The sequence below is a fragment of the Rhinolophus ferrumequinum genome, chromosome 7 (genome assembly GCF_004115265.2).
Source record: "Rhinolophus ferrumequinum isolate MPI-CBG mRhiFer1 chromosome 7, mRhiFer1_v1.p, whole genome shotgun sequence".
NCBI classification, from domain to species: Eukaryota; Metazoa; Chordata; class Mammalia; order Chiroptera; family Rhinolophidae; genus Rhinolophus; species Rhinolophus ferrumequinum.
This window is the reverse complement of record NC_046290.1, coordinates 62066123-62087446: the sequence shown is the minus strand read 5'-3', so window position 1 is coordinate 62087446 and position 21324 is coordinate 62066123. Positions and strand designations below refer to the sequence as shown.

General features: G+C 36.2%; 1 protein-coding gene across 4 annotated transcripts in view; it reads left to right on the top strand.

Annotated features, from left to right (window-relative positions):
* The window catches only part of FAM172A (family with sequence similarity 172 member A), a 396509-nt gene that overhangs the window by 241835 nt on the left and 133350 nt on the right, over window positions 1–21324 (top strand). For all 4 annotated transcript variants that reach the window (XM_033110791.1, XM_033110793.1, XM_033110790.1 and 1 more), the window contains one exon: window positions 16233–16349. In XM_033110791.1, the coding sequence (XP_032966682.1) occupies window positions 16233–16349 (117 nt within the window). The remainder of the gene's footprint in view (window positions 1–16232; window positions 16350–21324) is intronic.

Genomic DNA, 21324 nt, shown 5'->3' with positions numbered 1-21324 from the left:
AATGTATAGAATAACTTTGAAAACTTTAGTAAAATTTCAAATATAGCAAACATCTATGTGGAAATTCAATGTAAAGGTTTTTTTCCAGCGTTAGTGAGGTATAATGGACAGTCAAAAACTGTATATATTTAAGTGTACAACCTGATGGCCGTGATGTCTGTATATTACCACAGCCAAGCCAATCAACATATCCATCATTTCACACCTACTGTAAAGACTTCTAAGAGAAATTTGTTAAATAAAATAATCTCCTAGACTCTGGTTATCTACTATATATCTTTGTGTCAGGAAGTCTTATCCCTTTACCTTTCTTTTTCCCAGACCGAAGGAAAATGCTTTAAAACTTAAGTATACTAACACTCTCCAGGCTGAATATTTATGCCTGCCTGCCCCTACCAAACCTAATGAAATATTTTGCCACAGGTTTTAAACCATTCAATGATTGGCAGTTCTCCATATATACACCGCAGTATTGTTAGTATCTACCAATTAATAAAGGTTCATTAGAGATTTTTAAACTGAGTATTGTGAATATGCTTACTACTTATTTGCATCAGAAATATTTCTTGGTATACAGTACATTTATAAAGTTTTAACAAGTTTTCTCATGTATTGTCACCATTTAAACATCTCTTTTGCTAACTCTGCCTTAGTTTTTTGGGCTGGCAATGTTTAGTCCTTACTTATACTTTTGTAATATATCCACTTCATATATATTCATTATAATTTTCAAATCTGTGTTCTATAATATCTTGCCTACTTATGGCCACTATTACTACATAATGAAACATTTTAATGAAATAAGTCACCTCGATAAAACTTTACACTGTTTTCTTAATATGTGACCTCTTATTTTTTTTCTTTACAATTAACTTGCTGTTTTCTTGATACGTAGAGTAAGTTTTTCAAACTGTTGCCTTTCTTCTCTAATCAAGTATTTTTGTAAAGCACTGGTCTTCTTTCCCAACTCCCAGATTGTCAATCACTTACTATTTGTTTTTGTTCTTTTTTTTCTTTTAAACCTACCTTACACATGCTTTTTTGTTGTTGAAGGAGCTTGCACGTGGCAGCATGGTCTAGGCAGGAAAGGAAAAGGAAGTTATTACTGCTCTCTTCTGGCTGCCTGCAATAATAAATCATAACTTGCCATTCCCTAACTGGTGGCTGGAGACTTATCTTCATAAATGCATGTGACCCAGAAGTTTCAGTTTACATACCCTATCCCTTGGGGTTCTTGCCTGTGGAGAGCCCTTTCCTTCCTGAAATTAGACAAAGGTTGTAAGAATTGAAGCTAGGACTTCAAAGCACAGGAAAAGAGAATGTTGTCTTATCCTGTTGCTCCAGTGGAGCTCCAGCTGGCCATGTTTACGTACCCAGGGTGTGAGGCTGCGTGTCCATCTGGGGGGTGGGGCTCAGCACAGCATGAAGGCTTGCCCTTAAGTTTGAACTTAGGAGCTTTTGGAAATATTTCTTATATGTTTTCCTACATGGTTATTTTTATAGCGATCACTATGTAGGTTGGGGTATATGCTTAAATCGCTAGCATTGAGCGCACTGAAACTTTATAAGGTTTACCCGTTCGCTAGAGTAACCTCTAACTTGTGTTATATTTATACGTACAGTGACTATATAATTCATCATCCAAACCAGAACACTTTTAACAGTGAAAGAGGACACTATTAATAATTACTCCAGATCAATAGGCATAAACCAAAACTGTCCTGGGCTAACTGGAATGTATGGTCATCCTCTTTATGCCTAATTATTTCCTTTAAAAACATTTAAGCAAGCCCAAATCACTTTACATAATCAAGGAGGTGGGAGTGGGTGTACTAGTGGTACTACACTTCATAACTGCGGCCCTAGCAGCACAAATGTTGATGTCACTGAAGAGTACATAGATACCATATCTAAAAGGAAGGACACATTTTAGAAATTAGAAATGAATGTCAAGGTAATCATAATAGTAGCTGGCAGTATTGATTGCTTACAGGCTTTATCTCATTTATCCTTCAGCAGCCCTATGACATGACAACCATTCCATTTTTTTAATTCTTATAATGATTAACCAGAAATAAAATTTAAGAACATCTAATTCCAAAGCCTATGCATCCTTTTAACTAAAACACTCTACTGCCTTCCTCTGGACATACTTTGTATCTGTGATTATCGTTTTAAAAATACATTCAGTGACACTCCCTCTATGGAAAAAAAACAAAGCAGTAAAGGGACTCTCTGCCAGCTTGGCACTGCTAAGCCAGCCGTGGCTTCGTGCTTTGTTGCCAGCCCATGTAATTTTGAAAGGGTTCACTGGTGACAGGAAAGTGGAGCTGCCACAGTATGGCTTCAACAATTCTGTTTTAATTTTCAAGTGCATGGTGCTATTACTGGTCGACTGACTATTCTGATTACAGGATTTTAAACAGACACAATGATCAGCTCTTTCTATGCCTCGGCCAGGTGGTTTTAGAATTATTGAACCACATACTCTAAGGATAAAGAGCCTTTCAATATTTTTTTCTTTATTGACCTATGCTTTTCAAAAAATATTATTTGTCATTAAATGCATTCTAAGTTAAGCTTCTGTTGCCTTCTACACTGAGAAAGGCGAATGTACTAGTTTACACATAATTTGTGTAGTTTGCATTGCGTTATTGCATAGCAGAGTAGTTTGCATTGTGTTTTTGGGGAATCATCTATTTTAACTGTGTACTATGTGCCAGGGCCTCTGCTAGTTGCTTTATATTTAGTTCATTTCATCTCATAATAACTCTATGAGTTAGGTATATTTATCATCTCCTTTTTACCTGTGATAAAATTGAGACATAAAATGTTGAAATAATTCAGTCAAGGTATCATTACCAGATGTGGCAGAGCAGGGATTTGAAACCAGGGATTCTGACTCCAAAGTCCTTGAACCTAACCTCCTCTCTCCTTACGAAGACTGCTTACTTGAAGGCTTCTAATTATCTATCTTTCTATCTATCTATCTATCTATCTATCTATCTATCTATCTATCTGTCTATCTATAACACAGAACTGTGAGTAGCATATGAGAGCTCAATGTCATACTTGTCTGAATTTTCTGCTGGGCAGTTTAGTCTTCATAGTTCATCTACTAAAATGTTTGTATTTCAGTTGTAATCACTAGAGATATTTCAAGTGCCTTGGATGACAAAACCAAGGTTTGAATGTTGCAGCAAAGATTATATTTGTTCTGTGAGTAGCATGCCACTGGTATCGACTTGGGTAAAAGAATCTTCAGCAAGACATTAACAGAAAAGACTCTGCCAAACCCAGTGTCAGCTGATGAGTCATCGTGGCCCAGGGCACATTTTTAACCCAGTAGGACTGATAGCACCCAGGACATATGCTAGGGAATGTACAGGCAGAAATGTAACCTTACGGGAGAGGTTTGGGGTAAAATAACATAGTTTATCAAACTACATAAAGACTACATTCAAGTAGAAGCACTGAGCATAATTATAATCTCTATCACAAAAATGTGAAAAGATACTAGCTTTTCTTACTTTTCAAACCTTTGAAACAACTTAATCTGAAATCTTAACTCAAGGAGCTCTAGAGGGAGCTAATCTATTTATATATATATATATATATATATATATGTTTTAAAAAGACATCTCAAACCTCAACTGTGCTATTAACCAGAGTGATGATTCATTCATGCTCATACAGTAGTAATGATCCTCAGATTTATAAATGTACACTAGTGTCAGATCCTAATCTTAAGGAAACGTGCATTATTTGATTTTCTTTCAGAATATTCTTTCCTGTACAAGTGATTCACATGCTGTAAGCCGCACAGAGCATATGTGTAACACATGTCAGAATTTTAAAAGAAGGTGCTGGCTTTTGCTGATGAAAGACTTTAAAACATTTCCCTCAAAAACATGTTTAAAACATATTATATATGTGAGTAAAAATATGAGCCTGCATGTACATGTATACATCCCTATCCGCAACCCACACTGGCTTCTTTCAGGAGGTCCCCTTGGACTTGAAAACACAAGACCTGTTTATTCTGAGAGCCATGGCTACTGGGCCAACAAACACAGGAAAATGAAATTATCCATATCTTTCAGGTTAGGGTTAACACAATTGAGGGTTCACTTCTTCTTTAGGTTCGCAGTATTGACCCTACTAATAGGTTGGATGCACAATTTCCAAAACCTAAGGCCCTCAACTAGAGATCCAGAACTCCTTCCAAAGACTTCATGGCAGGGCATCCCTGCAACACAAATATCTCCCTGCCTTCAATGCTTACTTCTAAGCTAAGACAAACAGATAGCAACTTATTAATTTAATGTTGTGGAAATAAAAAGCACCTTTGTGTTTTCCTTTGTTAAAAGGAGCTCATGGTAGAGTTCTGGAAGAAATGCAACCCAGGGGAAAGTGACAACAGCTTGTAGGTACAAAAAGAGAATTAGGGAACTTTCCAGGTGTAGTATTAGGATTCGGCCGGGTACTTAAGAGGACAGCAGGCAGGTACATTACTTGAGGGCCTCAGAGAAAGCACGGTAACTTAGGTGGACAGAAAAGGTGGACGTGTTTTCTGGGGAGAGATGATGGCAGCCCTGTGGAGGGGCCGAAGTGCCCATGGCAGGAAGGGGAGGTGCTTCTGCTGACTCTGGCCCTCCCACACCACCCCACTGTTCCTATCTTGTTATAGTTTCTTCATGTCTAAAATCTTACTCTAGATGAAAGAAAACTAATAGACGTTTTTTTCCTCTCAATGTCAACCCCATCAAAAATTGTAATAATAAGATGAGCCTCTATACAGATGGTATATATTTTTTTATCTGTTCTTAGAACTTGATATTTATTGGGTTTGTTAAGCTTTTGTCAGACTGGGAACATGCAATACAGTGAAGGAAATAGCAGAGTGTGTATAAGCTAAGGTGATAGGACTATAAATAAATAAGTGGATAGAATTAACAAGGCGAAACAAATACATCAAGTGACAGAATCAAATATTTTGTATTAATTCTCAAATCATCAGGATGATTTATAGAAATACCAAATTTTCTCTCTTATCCTAGATATCGTTTATTTTACAATTGTAATAATAATTTTTAAATGCTATTGATAGTCTGTTTTTGCTCATGGCTGATTTCTATCTTGGCATGATTTTTACAATTTCAACATTCCTAACTGATCAGGATTTTTATTTTTATTTTTTTTACTATTTGTTAAATATGTCCGTCAATGAAATATTGTATACATGAAAAGGGAATTAATTAGATGAGTTCATTTATGGAAGAGTATTATGACATATTACTGAGGGATAGACCCATGTGATACACATGAAAGACCACAGGACTTAAAGTCATGATCACGTCAGTCATGTCACTTTGTATCTATAGGGCCCTTAACTAGTTTCTCAGCCTCAGTTTCCTCTTCTGCAAATGGGAGAAATTATATAAGTTTTGCATACATTTCAATATTATTTCAGAGTAAAATGTAAATGAATATTCATTTTGAAATTTGTAAAGTGCTACTAGATATAAATAAGTATGATATACACACAAATAAAAACAAACAATATTTTAACTGTAACTTTATCGTACATAATCTATTAAGCCAAGGAGTTTTAGGATGTTAATGTCTGGGGTATCAATTTTTTTTATTTATTGATCATTACAAATAATATTTGTGATAGTTTTTTATTAGTTTCACATGTACAAAACAACATAATGATTAGACATTTATGCACCTCACAACGTGGTAACCCCAACAAGTCTCCTACCCATCTGACACTATACATAGGTATTACAATACCATTGACTACATTCCCTATGCTGTACTTTACATCCCATGAGCATATATATTTTTTTAATTATAGTTGACATTCAGTGTTATTTTATATTATGGTAGTTTCAGGTGTACAGCGCAGTTGTGATACATTTATATAATTTAAGAAGTGATCCCCTGATAAGTGTAGTACCCACCTGACACCATACATAGTTTTTAAACATTATTGACTGTTTTCCCCATACTGTAGTTCACATCCCTGTAACTATTTTTTGACTACCAGTTTGTACTTCCTAATCCTTTCACCTTTCTCACCCATCCACAGAAACCCCCTTCCATCTAGCAACCATCAGTTTGTTCTCTGTATCTCTGAGTCTATTTCTGTTTTGTTTGTTTATTCTGTTCTTTAGAGTCCACATATAAGTGAGATCATATGGTATTTGTCTTTCTCAGTCTGACTTATTGCATTCAGTGTAATATCCTCTTGGTCTATCCATGTTGCTGCAAATTGTAAGATTTTGTTCTTTTTTATGACAGAGTAATACTCCATTGTATAAATGTACCATGGTTTTTTTATCCAATCGTCTATTGATGGGCATTTCAGTTTACATATTTTGTCTATTGTAAATAGTGCTTCAGTAAATATAGGGGTGCATATATTTTTTTCAAATTCGTGTTTTGGATTTCTTTGGATAAATACCCACGAGTACAATTTCTGAGTCAGAGGGAGTTCTATTTTTAATTTTGAGGTACCTCCATACTGTTCTGCATAGTGGCTGCACCAATTTGCAATCCCACCAAAGACGCAGGAGGGTTCCCTTTTTATCGCATCGTCACCAACACTTGTTGTTTGTTGATTTATTGATGATAGCCATTCTGACAGGAGTGAGGTGGTATCTCATTGTTTTTATTTGTGTTTCTCTAATGATTAGTGTCGTTGAGCATTTTTTCATATGTCGTTTGGCCACCTGTATGTCCTTTTTAGAGCAATGTCTCTTCATGCCCTCTACCTATTTTTTAATTGAGTCGTTTGTTTTTTTGGTATTGAGTTGTATGAGATTTTTATAGATTTTGGATATTAACTCCTTATCAAATGTATCATTAGCAAATATCTTCTCCCATTCAGTAGGATATCTTTTCATTGTGTTTCCTTTGCTGTGCAAAAACTTTTTACTTTGATGTAGTCCCATTTGTTTATTTTTCTTTTGTTTCCCTTGCCCGAGGAGATATATCAATAAAAATATTACTAAGGGTAATGTCTAAGAGTTTACTTCCTATATTTTCTTCTAGGAGTTTTATGGTTTCGGGTCCTACGTTTAAATCTTTAATTCATTTTGAGTTTATTCTTGTATATGTTGTAAGAAGGTGGTCCACTTTCATTTTTTTTTCACTTTCATTTTTTTGCATGTATCTGTCCAGTTTTCCCAGTTTATTGAATAAACTGTCTTTACCCCAGTGGAAATTCTTGCTTCCTTTGCCATAGATTAGATGACCATATAGTTATGGATTTACTTCTGGGCTCTCTATTTTGTTCCATTGATCTATGTGTCTGTTTTTATGCCAATACTATGCTGTTTTGATTACTACTGTGTTTCCCCGAAAATAAGACCTAGCCGGACAATCAGCTCTAATGCATCTTTTGGAGCAAAAATTCATATGAGACCCGGTTTTATATTATAGTAAAATAAGACTGGGTATTATATTAATTTTTGCTCCAAAAGACACATAAGAGCTGATTGTCCGGCTAGGTCTTATTTTGGGGGAAACATGGTATGTATGGCCTTGTAGTATAATTTGATATCAGGTAGCGGGATACTGTGACCTTTGTTCTCAGAATTGCTGTGGCTATTTGGGGTATTTTATAGTTCCATATAAATTTTAGGATTATTTGTTCTAGTTCTGTGAAAAATGCCATTGGTATTTTGATAGGGATTACACTGAACCTATAGATTGCTTTCAGTAGTATGGACATTTTAACTATATTAATTTTTCTTATCGATGAACATGGTATGTGTTTCCATTTATTTGTATCTTTTTAAATTTCTCTCTTCAATGTCATAATTTTCTGAGTACAGATCTTTTACTTCTTTGGTTAAATGTATTCCTAAGTTTTGGGGGTTTTTTTTGATGCAATTGTAAATGGAATTGTTTTCTTAATTTTTCTTTCTGGTAGTTCATTATTGGTGTATAAAATACAACCAATTCTGAATATTAATTTTGTATCCTGCTACTTTTCTAAGTCCATTTATCAGTTCTAATAGTTTTTTGGTGGAATCTTTGGTGTTCTCTATATGTCATATCATGTCATCTGCAAATAATAACAGTTTTACTTCTTTCTTTCCCATTTGGATGCTTTTTATTTTTTCTCCTGTCTGATTGCTGTGGCTAGGACTTCCAATTCTGTGTTGAATAAAAGTGATGGAAGTAGGCAGGCATCCTTGTCTTTTTCCTTAAAGAGAACTTTTAGCTTTCCCCATTGAGTTTGATATTACTGTGCATCTGTCATATATGGCATTTATTATGTTGAGATATGTTCCCACTATCCCCACTTTGCTGAGCATTTTTATCATAAATGGATGCCAGATTTTGTCAAATGCTTTTTCTTTTTCTGCATCTATTGATATGACCATGTGATTTTTATTTCTTTAATTGCATATGTGGTGTATCACGATAATTGATTTACAGATGTTGAACCAACCTTGCATACCAGGAATGAATCCCACTTGACTGTGGTATATGATCTTTTTAATCTGTTGTTGAATTTGGTTTCCTAATATTTTGTTGAGTATTTTTGCATGTATGGTCATTAGGGATATTGGCCTATTGTTTTCATTTTTTTTTGTAATGTCTTTGTCTGGTTTTGGAATGAGAGTGATGGTGGCCTCATAGGATGAGTTTCAGAACCTTCCCTTCTCTTGAATTTTTTGGAATAAAATGAGAAGAATAGGTGTTAATTCTGTTCTGAATGTTTGGTAAAATTCACCTGTGAAGACATCTGGTCCAGGATTTTCGTTTGTTGGGAGCCTTTTGATTAATGATTCGATTTCATTGGTAGTAATCGGTCTGTTTATATTTTCTGTTTCTTCTTGATTCATCCTTGGAAGATCGTGTCCTTGTAGGAATTTATCCATTGCTTTCAGATTGTCTGATTTGTTGGTGTATAGTTACTCATAGTATTTTCTTAAAGATTTTTGTATTTCAGTGGTTTCCATTGTCACTTCTCGTCTTTCATTTTTAATTTTATTTATCTAGGCCCTCTCTCTTTTTCTCTTGATGTATCTAGTTAAAGGTTTATCCATTTTGTTTATCTTTTCAAAAAACCAGCTCTTGGTTTCATTGATTTATTGTATTGTTTTTAGGCCTCTATTTCATTTATTTCTACTCTGGTCTTTATTATTTCCTTTCTTGTACTCACTTTGGGCTTTGTTTGCTCTTCTTTTTCCAGTTCCCTTAGGTGTAAAGATAGACTATTTATTTGAGATTTTTCTTGTTTCTTTTGGTAGGCCTGCATTGCTATGAATTTCCCTCAAGGACTGCTTTCATTGTGTCCCATAGATTTTGGGTCATTGTGTTTTCATTTCCCTTTGTTTCAAGGTATCTTTTGATTTCTTCCTTGATCTCATTGTTGACCCATTCATTATTTAGTAGGATGTTATTTAGCCTCTATGTGTTTGCATTTTTTCAGTTTTATTTTCTTATAATTGATCCCTAATTTCATACCATTGTGGTCAGAGAAGACACTTGATATGATTTCAATCTTCATAAATTTATTGAAAATTGTTTTCTATCCTAACATGTGATCTATCTTGGAAGACATTCCATGTGCACTTGAAAATAATGTATATTCTGCTGCTTTACGGTGAAATGCTCTAAAAATGTCATAAGTCCATTGGGTCTAGTGTGTCATTTAAGGCCACTATTTCCATGTTGATTTTCTGTCTGAAAGGTTTGTCCAGTGGCGTGCGTCAGTGGGGTGTTAAAGTACCCTACTATGACTGTGTTACTGTTGATGTCTGCCTTACGTCTGTCAATATTTGCTTTATATATTTAGGTGCTCCTGTGCTGGGTGCATAGGTGTTTACTAGGGTGATGTCCTCTTATTGGATCAATCCCTTTATTATTATGTAATGTCCTTCTTTGTCTTAGTATAGTCTTCATTTTAAAGTCTATTTTGTCTGATATAGGTGTTGCTATCCCAGCCTTTTTCTCATTTCCATTTGTGTGAAATATTTTTTTCCATCCCTTTACTTCCAGTCTACGTGTGTCTTTTTATCTGAGGTGGGTCTGTTGTACACAGCATATGCAGGGGTCTTGTTTTCTTTTCCATTCAACTGCCTTATGTCTTTTGATTGGACCATTTAATCTGTTTACATTTAAAGTGATTAGTGATAGACAATAACATAGTTATTGCCATTTTATTCATATTTTTTATCTTTGTTTGTTTTCTTCTGCTTAAATAAGTCCTTTAGCATTTTTTATAGTACTGCTTCATGGTAATGAATTCCTTTAGGTTTTTCTTATCTCGGAAACTCTTTATTTCTCCTTCAATTTTCAGTGATAGTCTTGCTGCATAGAGTAGTCGTGGTTGTAGGCCCTTGTTTTCATCACTTTGAACATTTCCTGCCACTCCATTCTGGCTGGCCTGCAACATTTAGGTTGAGAAATCAACTGACAGTTTTATGGGTTCTCCCTTGTAAGTAACTAGTTGTCTTTCTCTTGCTGCTTTTAGGATTCTCCATTTGTCTTTAACCTTTGCCATTCTGATCATAATGTGTCTTGGTGTCAGCCTATTTGGGTTCATCTTGTTTGAGGCTCTCTGCACTTCCTGGGCTTCTATGTCTATTTCCTTCACCAGGTTAGGGAAGTTTTCAGTTATTATTTTTTCAAATGGGTTCTTCATCTTTTGCTCCCTCTGTTCTTCTGGTATTCCAACGATGTGAATGTTGTTACGCTTCATGTTGTTCCAAAGGTCCCTTAAATTTCTATCTTCATTTTATTATTATTACCATTATTATTATTATTATTATTATTATTCTTTTGTTGTTGTTCTGATTGGATGTGTTCTGCTACCTTATCTTCTAAATCACTGGTTCAATCCTTTTATCTAATCTGCTATTGATTCCTCCTTGTGTATTCTTAATTTTAATTATTGTATTCTTTATTTCTGACTGGTTCTTTTTTATGGTCTCTCTATCCTTCTTTGTGCCTATTATTTCTTTGTTGAAATTCTCACTAAGTTCCTTAAACATTCATGTAACCAGTGTTTTTAATTCTATCCCTGGTAGGCTGGTTGCCTCAATTTCATTTAGTTCTATTTCTGGATGTTTGTCCTTTTCTTTGGGACATGTTTCTTTGTCTCATCATTCTGGCTGCCTGTCTATGTATTAGGTAGATCTCCTATGTCTCTCATTCTTTGCTTGGTGGCCCTATGTAGTACCGTGTTTCCCTGAAAATAAGACCTAGCCGGACAATCAGCTGTAATGCGTCTTTTGGAGCAAAAATTAGTATAAGACCTGATCTTATTTTACTATAATATGGGACTGGGTTTTATATTAATTTTTGCTCCAAAAGACACATTAGAGCTGATTGTCCGACTAGGTTTTATTTTCGGGGAATCAGGGTCAGAGTCCTGTGTGGTCCAGTGGCTCAGTCTCCCTGAACACCTACGTGTGTGTTCCAGAAGTGTCCCTTGTATGTGGTGTATATATTCTCCTATTGTAGTTCAGCCTTGAATGCTTTTGATGTGTCAGTGGGTGGGATTGATTTCCAGGCTGATTGAGGATTGGCTGTGCCTACAATGTATGAGCTGCTGTGAGGTGTAGTGACCCCTCAGAGGAAGATCCTCCCCCGTGAGCTCTTGTGCCTGTTGAGACCACCCATTGGGTGTGCCACTTGTGGAGCTAGGCAGGTAGTCCTCTGGTGTGGTCTGAAGTTGGTCTCTGAATGTGTTGTTTCTGGTGTATCTTGGAAGGGACTCCCATGCAGGCCAATTTCAACCTTTCCTGTGACCAGCCTGGGACTACCTGTTAGGAGCTACAAAGCTATATGTTTTTGGTTACTGCCTGTGCTGGACCTAGAGGCATATGGGGGTGGCCTTGCTATGAACCAATGCCTCTGCCACCAGTATTGGGCCTGGCACAGCTTAGCAAAAGGCCCAGCATCCCCTAGACCTATTTCCACCTGCTGGCTGCCCATAAGGTTCAGCCATTGAAAGAGCATCCTTAGGTTCATGGGCTGGTTGAGCTGATGTTGGGGTGCCTCTGGTGATGCTGTAGCTTGCTGGTCGGGGTCCCAGGGAGTCATGAGACACTGCGGTGGTTCTTACAAGGTTAATACAGATTCAATACTTGTGCCAGTGCCTGGCCTGTGACCACTTTGCAGAAAGCACTGAACACCACAGCCAGCCACCGCTCTCCTCAGACCCACAACTCCCTGAGAACCACCCAAAAGAGGCTGCATCTCAAGTTGTGGCTCACTGTCCACTACCAAAAGTTCCCTGGGCAGCTGCAGGCCATCTGCAGTTTGTAGGGCAGGACAGGCCTTCCAGGAGCCAGGAGTCCCCTGGGCAATGCAGTACTAGCTGTGTAGTGCAGGGACCAAGAGCATCACCAAAGTGGTGCACACACACACTGATTTTACCAGACCATCGTGGTTTCAGATTTGGCCCTTTGAGGACTGTTAAACATAGAAAATATGGCACCCTCCTGTAGGCTACATGTGAGGCAGACTTTACACAGAAAATGGCTGCTGTCCCTCCAGCCCTAACCCTAAGCCACACAATTCAGTCTTTCCCAGTATGTCTCTGGGCGACTCTCGAGTTTCTACCTCTTCACTGGAAACCAGATGAGTGTTTGAAAGCGAGTATGTGTGCAGGCCTTTTAAGAGGGCATCTGGGTTTCCAGCCACCTTCTATCTCACCAGGACAGGCAGACTGAGTCTTCGCTGATTTTCACTGCCAGAAAATCACTCCTCTTCCCAGCACAGGACCCTTGGGCTGGGGAACCAGGTGTGGTGCTGGGAACCGTCCCTCTTCTGGGGGGACCTGTGCCACCAAGGTGTCCCGCCTGATGCTCAACCACTATCTGTCAGTTTGGGGTCAGCCCGTTTTGTGCCTCCACCCTTCCTACTAGTCTTGTTATGGCCTCTTTATAGTTATAGGGGTTCTGTTCAGCTAGTCTTCAGATGATTCTTGAGGTTGATTGTTCTGTAATTTATTTGTAATTTTCGTGTAATTGGGAGGAAGTAGGCATAGTGTTTACCTAATTCGTCACCTTGGACCTTCTCTTCTGGACTATCAAATTCTTTTGTTGTTACTTTTATCTATTCATGATACCATACTGAAGATATTATATCAAAAATATAATGCCATTCTTTCTGTTTGAGAGATTAGAACAGGTGTTAAATTGATCTAAAGTATAATTGTTTGAAGGGATCATTTAGCACATACTTCATAGTTCATTCAAGAATACAAGGAGACATTGAGATCACAAGGTCCTTACCATTTTTAGAGATTAAGGTCCCTTTGATAATCTAATGAAAGTTAAGGATCCTCTCCCAGAAAAATATTTATATCATATACAAACAGAATTTTGCAAGGAATTTCAAAGGTGTTCATATCCATGGATCTTAATAAAACCCACATCTCCATCATAGATTGACATGTAGTAAGACTTTGATGATAGTAAGCCTTCCTCCCTTTCAGATCTCTGGGTCTTCCTGACTGTTACGTCCTTTCATTATAGACTTATTGCAGAAGTTGTTTTCCTACCCAGCTTAGCTTCCACCCATTCCTTGCTTTAGCTCTATTCCATCTGAAGTCTGTCTCTTATCAATCTTGACTCCTGTGTCCAGCCTACCCCTCCCGTGGCCATTCTCCACACTTTCCATCAGTGCTCATTCCCAGTAGAGGCAGTCAGAGAGGAAAGAGAGGCTATGACCCAGGCTAACAAATGTAAGAAGCAGGCTTTGGGCAGAAATGGCAGTTGCAGGTAGTTCCAGTACTGCCAGATTAGGTTGCAGCAAGGCTGAAATAGAGGTATATGGTCTGAAAAACTAAACTCTTAAGATTTTCACCCATTTACAATTCTAATTCTAAACAAATATTTGAAATGCTTTGTTCCCGGGTTCATTTGTAAATAGTTCTTCATTTAGATCCTCTGTTATGTGACCATCCTCCACCTCTAATAATATTAAAAGGGAGTTTAAAGCTGCAAAGTACTATCACCGTGTAAGGGAGTATCATGCTGGATTGTAACGTGATTTGATGTGACGTGAAGAGAAATTGCACATCATCACAATCATTGTGTGAAATGTCACCCAGATGGACAGACAGACCATGGTTTTTTATCTCCGGTAGTCCATTTATCAATTAAACATTTTTCCAGATTTGTAGAATTTTAATCCCCAGATTTTCATCTTCTGCACTATATCCTTGGCCTATTCAACACTTAATTTCATATTATTTCACAAACGGCCCTCAATATTTAGTGTGTTGAGGCACCACCACCTGAAATAAGTCGGCGTATGTTAACAACAACCACAACAAAATCTGGAGCATAAGTGGAGATATAGTCTTAGAAAACTAGAAGAGTATATTTTGTAATTTCAGCAACACCCTAGATCTCTAAAAGTATTACTGTTTAGAAAATAAAACTATGGAAATATAAGTTCTTCATGAGCCAAGTGGAGTCACTATTGTGGAATTTTGCATTTTATTATGTAATGTTGGTTTAAATTTTTATATTCTAGTGCCAACAGGATCCAATGAGAATCTGGTTTTTTTTTAAATAAAGTCTGCAAGAAGGTAGCAAACTGCTTAATAATGAATGTGAATTATTGAATTAGAGTATTATTTTGTGATTTAAAAGTATTATTGGTATTGCAAGGTGAATTTTTGCAGTAATATTATAATGTGGATACCCAACATTGATTTTAAGAATTCCACATGATATAAGCAGAAAACACAAGGCATAAAGATTTAAGGTGCAGAAAAGCTGCTGACGCAGTATTACAGTGAGTTAGATTCCTATTAGGTAGTGTTCAGTGAGAGGGGATGTGCATATGCAAGGTTTAAAGAAATTGAAAAGGGAGAGAGACATTTTTAATTCCGAATGCTGCCGAAAGGCATCATTTGGTATCAGAAGCATGGCTTGCAGTGTTCTCTGTATGAGCTTTCATCACCATTCAGAATTTTCCCTTTTTTTAAATGCAGTAATATATTTTTGATATAGAATTCGCATAGAAATTAACAGCAAGTGATAGAGAAATTGATCTTTTGTAGAAGGAGAAAAAACATTTGATGCAAGGAAATAGAGCATGGCTATGAAATTCAAGGCTATCACTTACTGTATTTTAACTATATTTTTTATTAAACTTTGTTACATTTTTTATGTCTACTAACTAGTGTTAGTAGATTAAAACCTTTTATGATTCTTTTAATCTAGAACTATTATTTTTTGTTTTTTTGTTTTTTATCTTGTAGACCCCTGATGACTCCTTCAGTTTCTTCAAGTCAAATAGCTCTTTTTCGAAGTTTAGAAGCAATTAATTTTCTGTAAATAACATTCTTTAGAAAGAAGTTAAAGTGAATAGTTTGTTGACATAAAGAAATATATTAGAAAGCAAATACAGTATTGATAGACGTTGAAGAGAAAGATCTTTGTGGACATTTCAAACACCAAGGGATTACAAGGTGAAGAACAGGCTAGTTAAATAGAAGCCAAAGCAAGATATCTTTCCTTAGTGCCATCTACTGAAAATTTACTAGAAGTTAGTCCTAAGTAGCTAACAGTGAACTCTGGGTACTAACTTCCCTAAGGCACTGAAATAGGAAGTGTAGAAGAAACTTGTAAAAGAAACCCTCAGGGATTCCTCCTTTTTTCCCGTGATCCCTTTAATCCTTGAATTGTCAAACCACGTGGAAAAATAATAGAGCTGCATAGTTCTAAGATTTAAGTGGTACCGTGTTTCCCCGAAAATAAGACCTGGCCAGATAATCAGCTCTAATACGTCTTTTGGAGCAAAAATTAATATAAGACCCAATTTTACTATAATATAAGACCGGGTCTTTATAATATAATTAAAATAATATAATATAATATAATATAATATAATACAATACAATACAATACAATATAATACCGGGTATAATATAATATAAAATATAATACCGGGTCTTATATTAATTTTTGTTCCAAAAGACGCAGTAGAGCTGATTGTCTGGCTAGGTCTTATTTTCAGGAAACATGGTATTATCTTTTTAAAAGAAAATATTAGGTCTTCTCACATCTTTGGACAAGAATAGGGCATGTGTTCAGTGTGTAGAAAAGAATGATTTTGAACAAGAGATGCATATTGCCTTTTCATTTTTAATATCATATTATTATCTGTGACTAAGTAGGCTGCACCTAGTAGGAAAAAAATTATAGCCGATATTTTATTTTCTCTCTTTTTTAAAACAGATGATTCAACGAGAAGCAGATGTAAAAAGTAAGGTAACTGCTGTGGCGTTGACAGACTCTGTTCATAATGTGTGGCATCAAGAAGCTGGCAAAACGATTCGAGAGTGGATGAGAGAGGTAAGACTGGATTTTTTCAGTGCTGAGATGAATGAGCGTGAGCCTTTATATCTTGAGCCACCACCAACTTATATCACCTCCCACCCTCAAGCTTCCTTTCTGCAGGCAGAACATTTTGAGGGAATAGAAAAAAACTAGAAATATTTGAAATAATAATAGAAAGCCCTTCTGAAGAACAAATACTTCTTTGAAAGCCCTCTTCCCTTTTTTTGACTTTCTATAGAATATTATGTATGCATATAATATATAGTAGGAACTATAGCTGAAGAAGGTCATGATCAGTTAGAAGATTATTATTCCCTGATTTTTTTTTCCAACAGCTATTTAGTATTGATGCTGCTTAATTACAAGAAAGAAGCTTACTGTACACTGGTCTCATTCTTTCTTGAAAGGCTGTCAGTGTGTGCCACTTTTAAATGGGTTGGCTCACTACTGCCAGCAGGCGGAGAAGAAATAAAAAACTGAAATAGGAGTATATTGCCAGACCCTTGAGCTATGGGCTGGTCATGGTCCAGCCTCAGGCTAAGAACGCTTCTTTTCACACTTTCTAAGTGTGAAACCTGAAAACTAACAAGGACTTAGTGATCATGCTCCCATTTTTTAAAAAAACTTTCAGCCCATTATTTCTGTTATTCCTAGTACAGATATACAGCTGACATTTTTATTTGTAGTTACCTTTCTGATATTATAAGCAATTGATGTCATCCACGTCAAACTATAGCAATTGTTTAGTCAAGTCATATATTTATGTGAGTGAGTTGGTTGACCTTCCTGATTTTCTCCCAATTTTTGTTATTAGAATACCTAGGCATTTATTCAGCTGGCCTCTCGCCATACATATGGCAGGTAACTTCTACCAGCTGTCCTGGTGCCCTGCAAGGACCAGAGAATTAACATTTGAAGAGAATTTTTAATAAATAGAAGGACTAGGCTATATAATACCATAATGGTGTTATCATAATACCCCATCCGATTTCACTGTTATTCTCCATTTGAAAAAGTACTTTCATCATGCAAAAGTCCAAAATAGTTCTACTCCATTCCTCGTAATACTGTAAACATATAGAGGTGGGTTTTTAATCTATTCTAACACCCAGGTGATTTCTGACCACATTACTTTTCATATTTCTTCTTTTCCAATGTATCTACATCCTTAATTGTCTTTTCCAAGGGCCTAAACGTTTTCAAGAGAAACTTTGTATATTTCATACCTATATTTTTTTATGCTACTTAGCTGTTCAAGTGCATACATAGTCAGCTAGCAGCATTATATTAGTAGTAAGGTTAATAAATGAGCTGTTAGTACCTTTTTTCTCCACATATAACCACTATGTAATTTAGTACTTATCTCAAACTAGAAACATCCCTGTTCATCATTTTTTAATTGGAAAATTTTTGTGTCTCATTCCAGGTGACAAATATAACAAAATTTTTTTAGGTTTACTTTCTAAAGTATTTCTAAAATTAGATTAGGTGTCCCATTCAAATATCAGAATATATTCTATGCATTTTTTCATCTGAGTGAAATAAGCAGTAGTTGAATTCATCTTGATTTGATCAAAGCTGTCATTGATTTCTATGCTAACATAGCTTTTATTAAAAAAAAAATTCTAATTTCATAAAATTTTATAATGACCTAGCTCTTCAAGAGTTCTTTCAACTCCCTCAATTATGCCTTTGGCATAAAGCAGCATGAAGAGTCTTGTATTATGACATACCAAAATTTAAACCCCAGGTCAGTCATCTACCTAGTTGTGTAGTCTTAGGCAAGTTATTTAATCTCTTTGAAATTCAGTTTTGTCATCTGTAAGATATACCTACTTTACAAACATGGTTGGGAAATAACCAATATAAAGAAATAACACAGTTGGTGGTATTTTAAAGAAGTTCAGTAAATCAAACCTATTATTGTTTTTACTGTCTCACCACCAAATAATATAAAACATATGAACTGTGTTTTCCTTTTGTTCTATGAATGATTTTCATATTCAAAATATCTTACAAAATGGAAGTCATTCAGAACAAGGAGTTAGGAGAACTGAGTTTTCGTAATGATTCTGACTTAGTCAGTCACTAGGTAAAATCAATAATTAAAGACCTAGCATGTACCAGCTACTCTGCTAAGACTTACAGTCTTGAGAAATCTACTTCATCTTTTTCTGGGCCTGTTTTAGTAATTGTGAATTATACATAATAATTCCTCTTCTGTCTACTTCATGAACTATTGTTAGAATCAAAGGTGATGACCAAGAAGAAAATGCCTTGAAAAGCAAATGGTACTATATAAAGAAAAGAAATGTGTTATAGAAAACACTATAATATCCCAGAGATAAAAATTATTAGATCATAGTTCATAGAGATCTGAGCATTATCCCTGATCAAAGCTCTTCCCTAAAACAAGAGCAAACTGGGAAACTATGGAAGTCTGTGCCAGATATCCTTGTAAGAACTCACCTAGTTACCAAAGCTGCTATTTCGTTCTTCATTTCTTTTATTGAGTTCTTAATCTCCAGAAATTCTATTTGGTTCTTTTTTTAAAATTTTAATCTCTTTGGTAAAATGTTCATTTTGTTCTTTGATTGTGTTTCTGAGTTCATTAAATTGCCTGTTTTCTTGCATATTGTTGAGTTTTTTTAAGAACTGCAATTTTGAATTCTCTGTCATTTAACTCACATATTTCCATGTCTTTAAGTTCACAATGTGATATATAGACAATGTATTACAGAATTGTATACCTGAAACCTATGTAATTTTACTAACAATTGTCACCCCAGTAAACATTAATAAAAAAAAAAAAAGGAAGAAAGGGAAAAAAAAAGAACTCACTTAAATGTGTGACCCACTTGTTGAGAATTTATGTTGTTTGGTAAGATAAGAATCCATTGTTTTTCAGTACTCAAAATGAAACTCCGTCCCCTCTTCTTTCAGCATTTTTAGTCCCTGTCCATTCTGCAAGTCTCCTTGAAATAATGAAAGCAAACAAGCTTGGAATCAGTAAATAGAAAGGGCTGTTGTCTTGAGCACTGTGTTGGGAGAAGGCGTGGTAGCATAACTTTTGTGTCCCTCAGTGTCTCACTTCCCTCTCACCTCCTACTCCAGCCTCATTTGGAATCAACTCAAAAACAGATATTTTGCAAATATCCCTCCCAAGAAAAACACCTTAGCTAAACTGAAATGTCCATAAAAATGGCAGTCTAGTTGTAGATGAAACATCAATGTTTTTGCCCTCTTGATGATTGGCTCCATTATTTCACCAAACGTTGCTTTAAAATTTGTAAGTAGGACAGTGGTACAAATTGCCAAGTCATTCCTATTATAGTACAAATTAGTAAAGCTATTTTTTGTGTTGTAAGCCTGTTTAATATGATAAAGTTAATAATGTCAAGTATTCGTTTAGTATAAAAAGCTGATTTTTTAATTCTATAATTGGCATACAGAAAGAATGTTAAGTACTATATTCTTATATTACTTGTATGATTGTAAAATAATTTCTTTTAAGAAAGAAGGTCAAAGAGGGCTACTTTTGGCAATTACTCCAAGTGAAATCTATGCAAAGACCAGGCATACATACTAAGCCAGCCTCAGGAGGCAAGGTGAAAAGTGACCAAAGGCAGATCCTAGGAGGCACTTCTCACCTCAGGCTGCGGGGCTGTAAAGGCTGAGTGGGAGAGGATGAACCTGGAGGATACTATGCCAAGTGAAATAAGCCGTACCCAGAAAGGAAAAGACTCCATGGTCTCACTTATGTGTGGAATCCAAAGAAGTCAAACACATAGAAATAGAGAGTAGGACAGTGGCTACCAGTGGCGGGGAGGTGGGTAAATGGGGAGATGCTGGTCAAAGACTACGACATTGCAGTTATATAGGATGCCGAAGTCTAGAGATTTGATGGTACAACATGACGACTACTTAAAAATACCGGGTGGAACACTAGAAATTTGCTAAAACAATAGATTCTAGTTTTTCTCACCACACACACAAAAAAATGGTACCTATTTAAGAAGATATGTTAATTAACTTGACTGTAGTAATCATTTCATTATGTGTATATCACGTCATCATGCTGTATTCTTTAAATGTATAGTTTTTATTTGAACAAAAAAAATTTGAAAAGGCTGAGTCAGCAAAGGTCATTTCCTGACATATTCCTAGCTTCTGAAAGTCTCCAGCCAAGCAGATGTGCGGTTCTACATAACAGTCAGGGACTCATACCTATCACCATTCAGCCGTACGTGTCAGTCTTGGCCACTCAACCTGGTGAGTCATAGTTGTTCTTGTCTGAGGAGATAATACCTGCCCTATTAACTATCCATGTCTGAGGCGTTGGTGATTTATAACTCAGATAAATGAAACAAAAGTGAATGATAACCTAAACTCAACCACGACAACAAGCATCTCCAAATACCTTGCATAGAAATACCTACTAGCTACTTTCTCTTTAAACATAATATACTACGTTCTAATCTTTTATAAACAACTTTAATTCATTTCATATCTACACTGAAATCTTGTCAACCCTTGTTCAAATGTCAAAGAGACTCACTCAGCACTTTGACCGACAGGCACTTCTAATCTATAATAATAGTTCCCAAGCTTTTGGATTTCACAGAGAAGACAATTTACAACCATAAAAACCTATAAGGTCATAATTTCAGAGTAAAGACCTTTAAATTGAAAACACTTAACTTGAAGAAACACCAGAGTGCCTATTTTTCTCTTTTTCCCTCAGACCCAGAGAAACTCTGGTTACGCGATCCGCGCCAGCGTGCTAGCTCTCTGGTCAAGGGCACCTGTTGCTCTGCCTGTTGGTCGGGCCGAGGCTCAGGCATGGCTCTCTTGGCACCTCTGTTCCAGCACGTCTTGTATTCTGGGGCACCTGAGAAGACTTCCAGGGGCTGGGAACACACTCCAGCATGTTTGGAGTTTAGGTAGGACTTTTTTCGAGGGCTGCCTCTGTCACCTTCCAGGACACCTC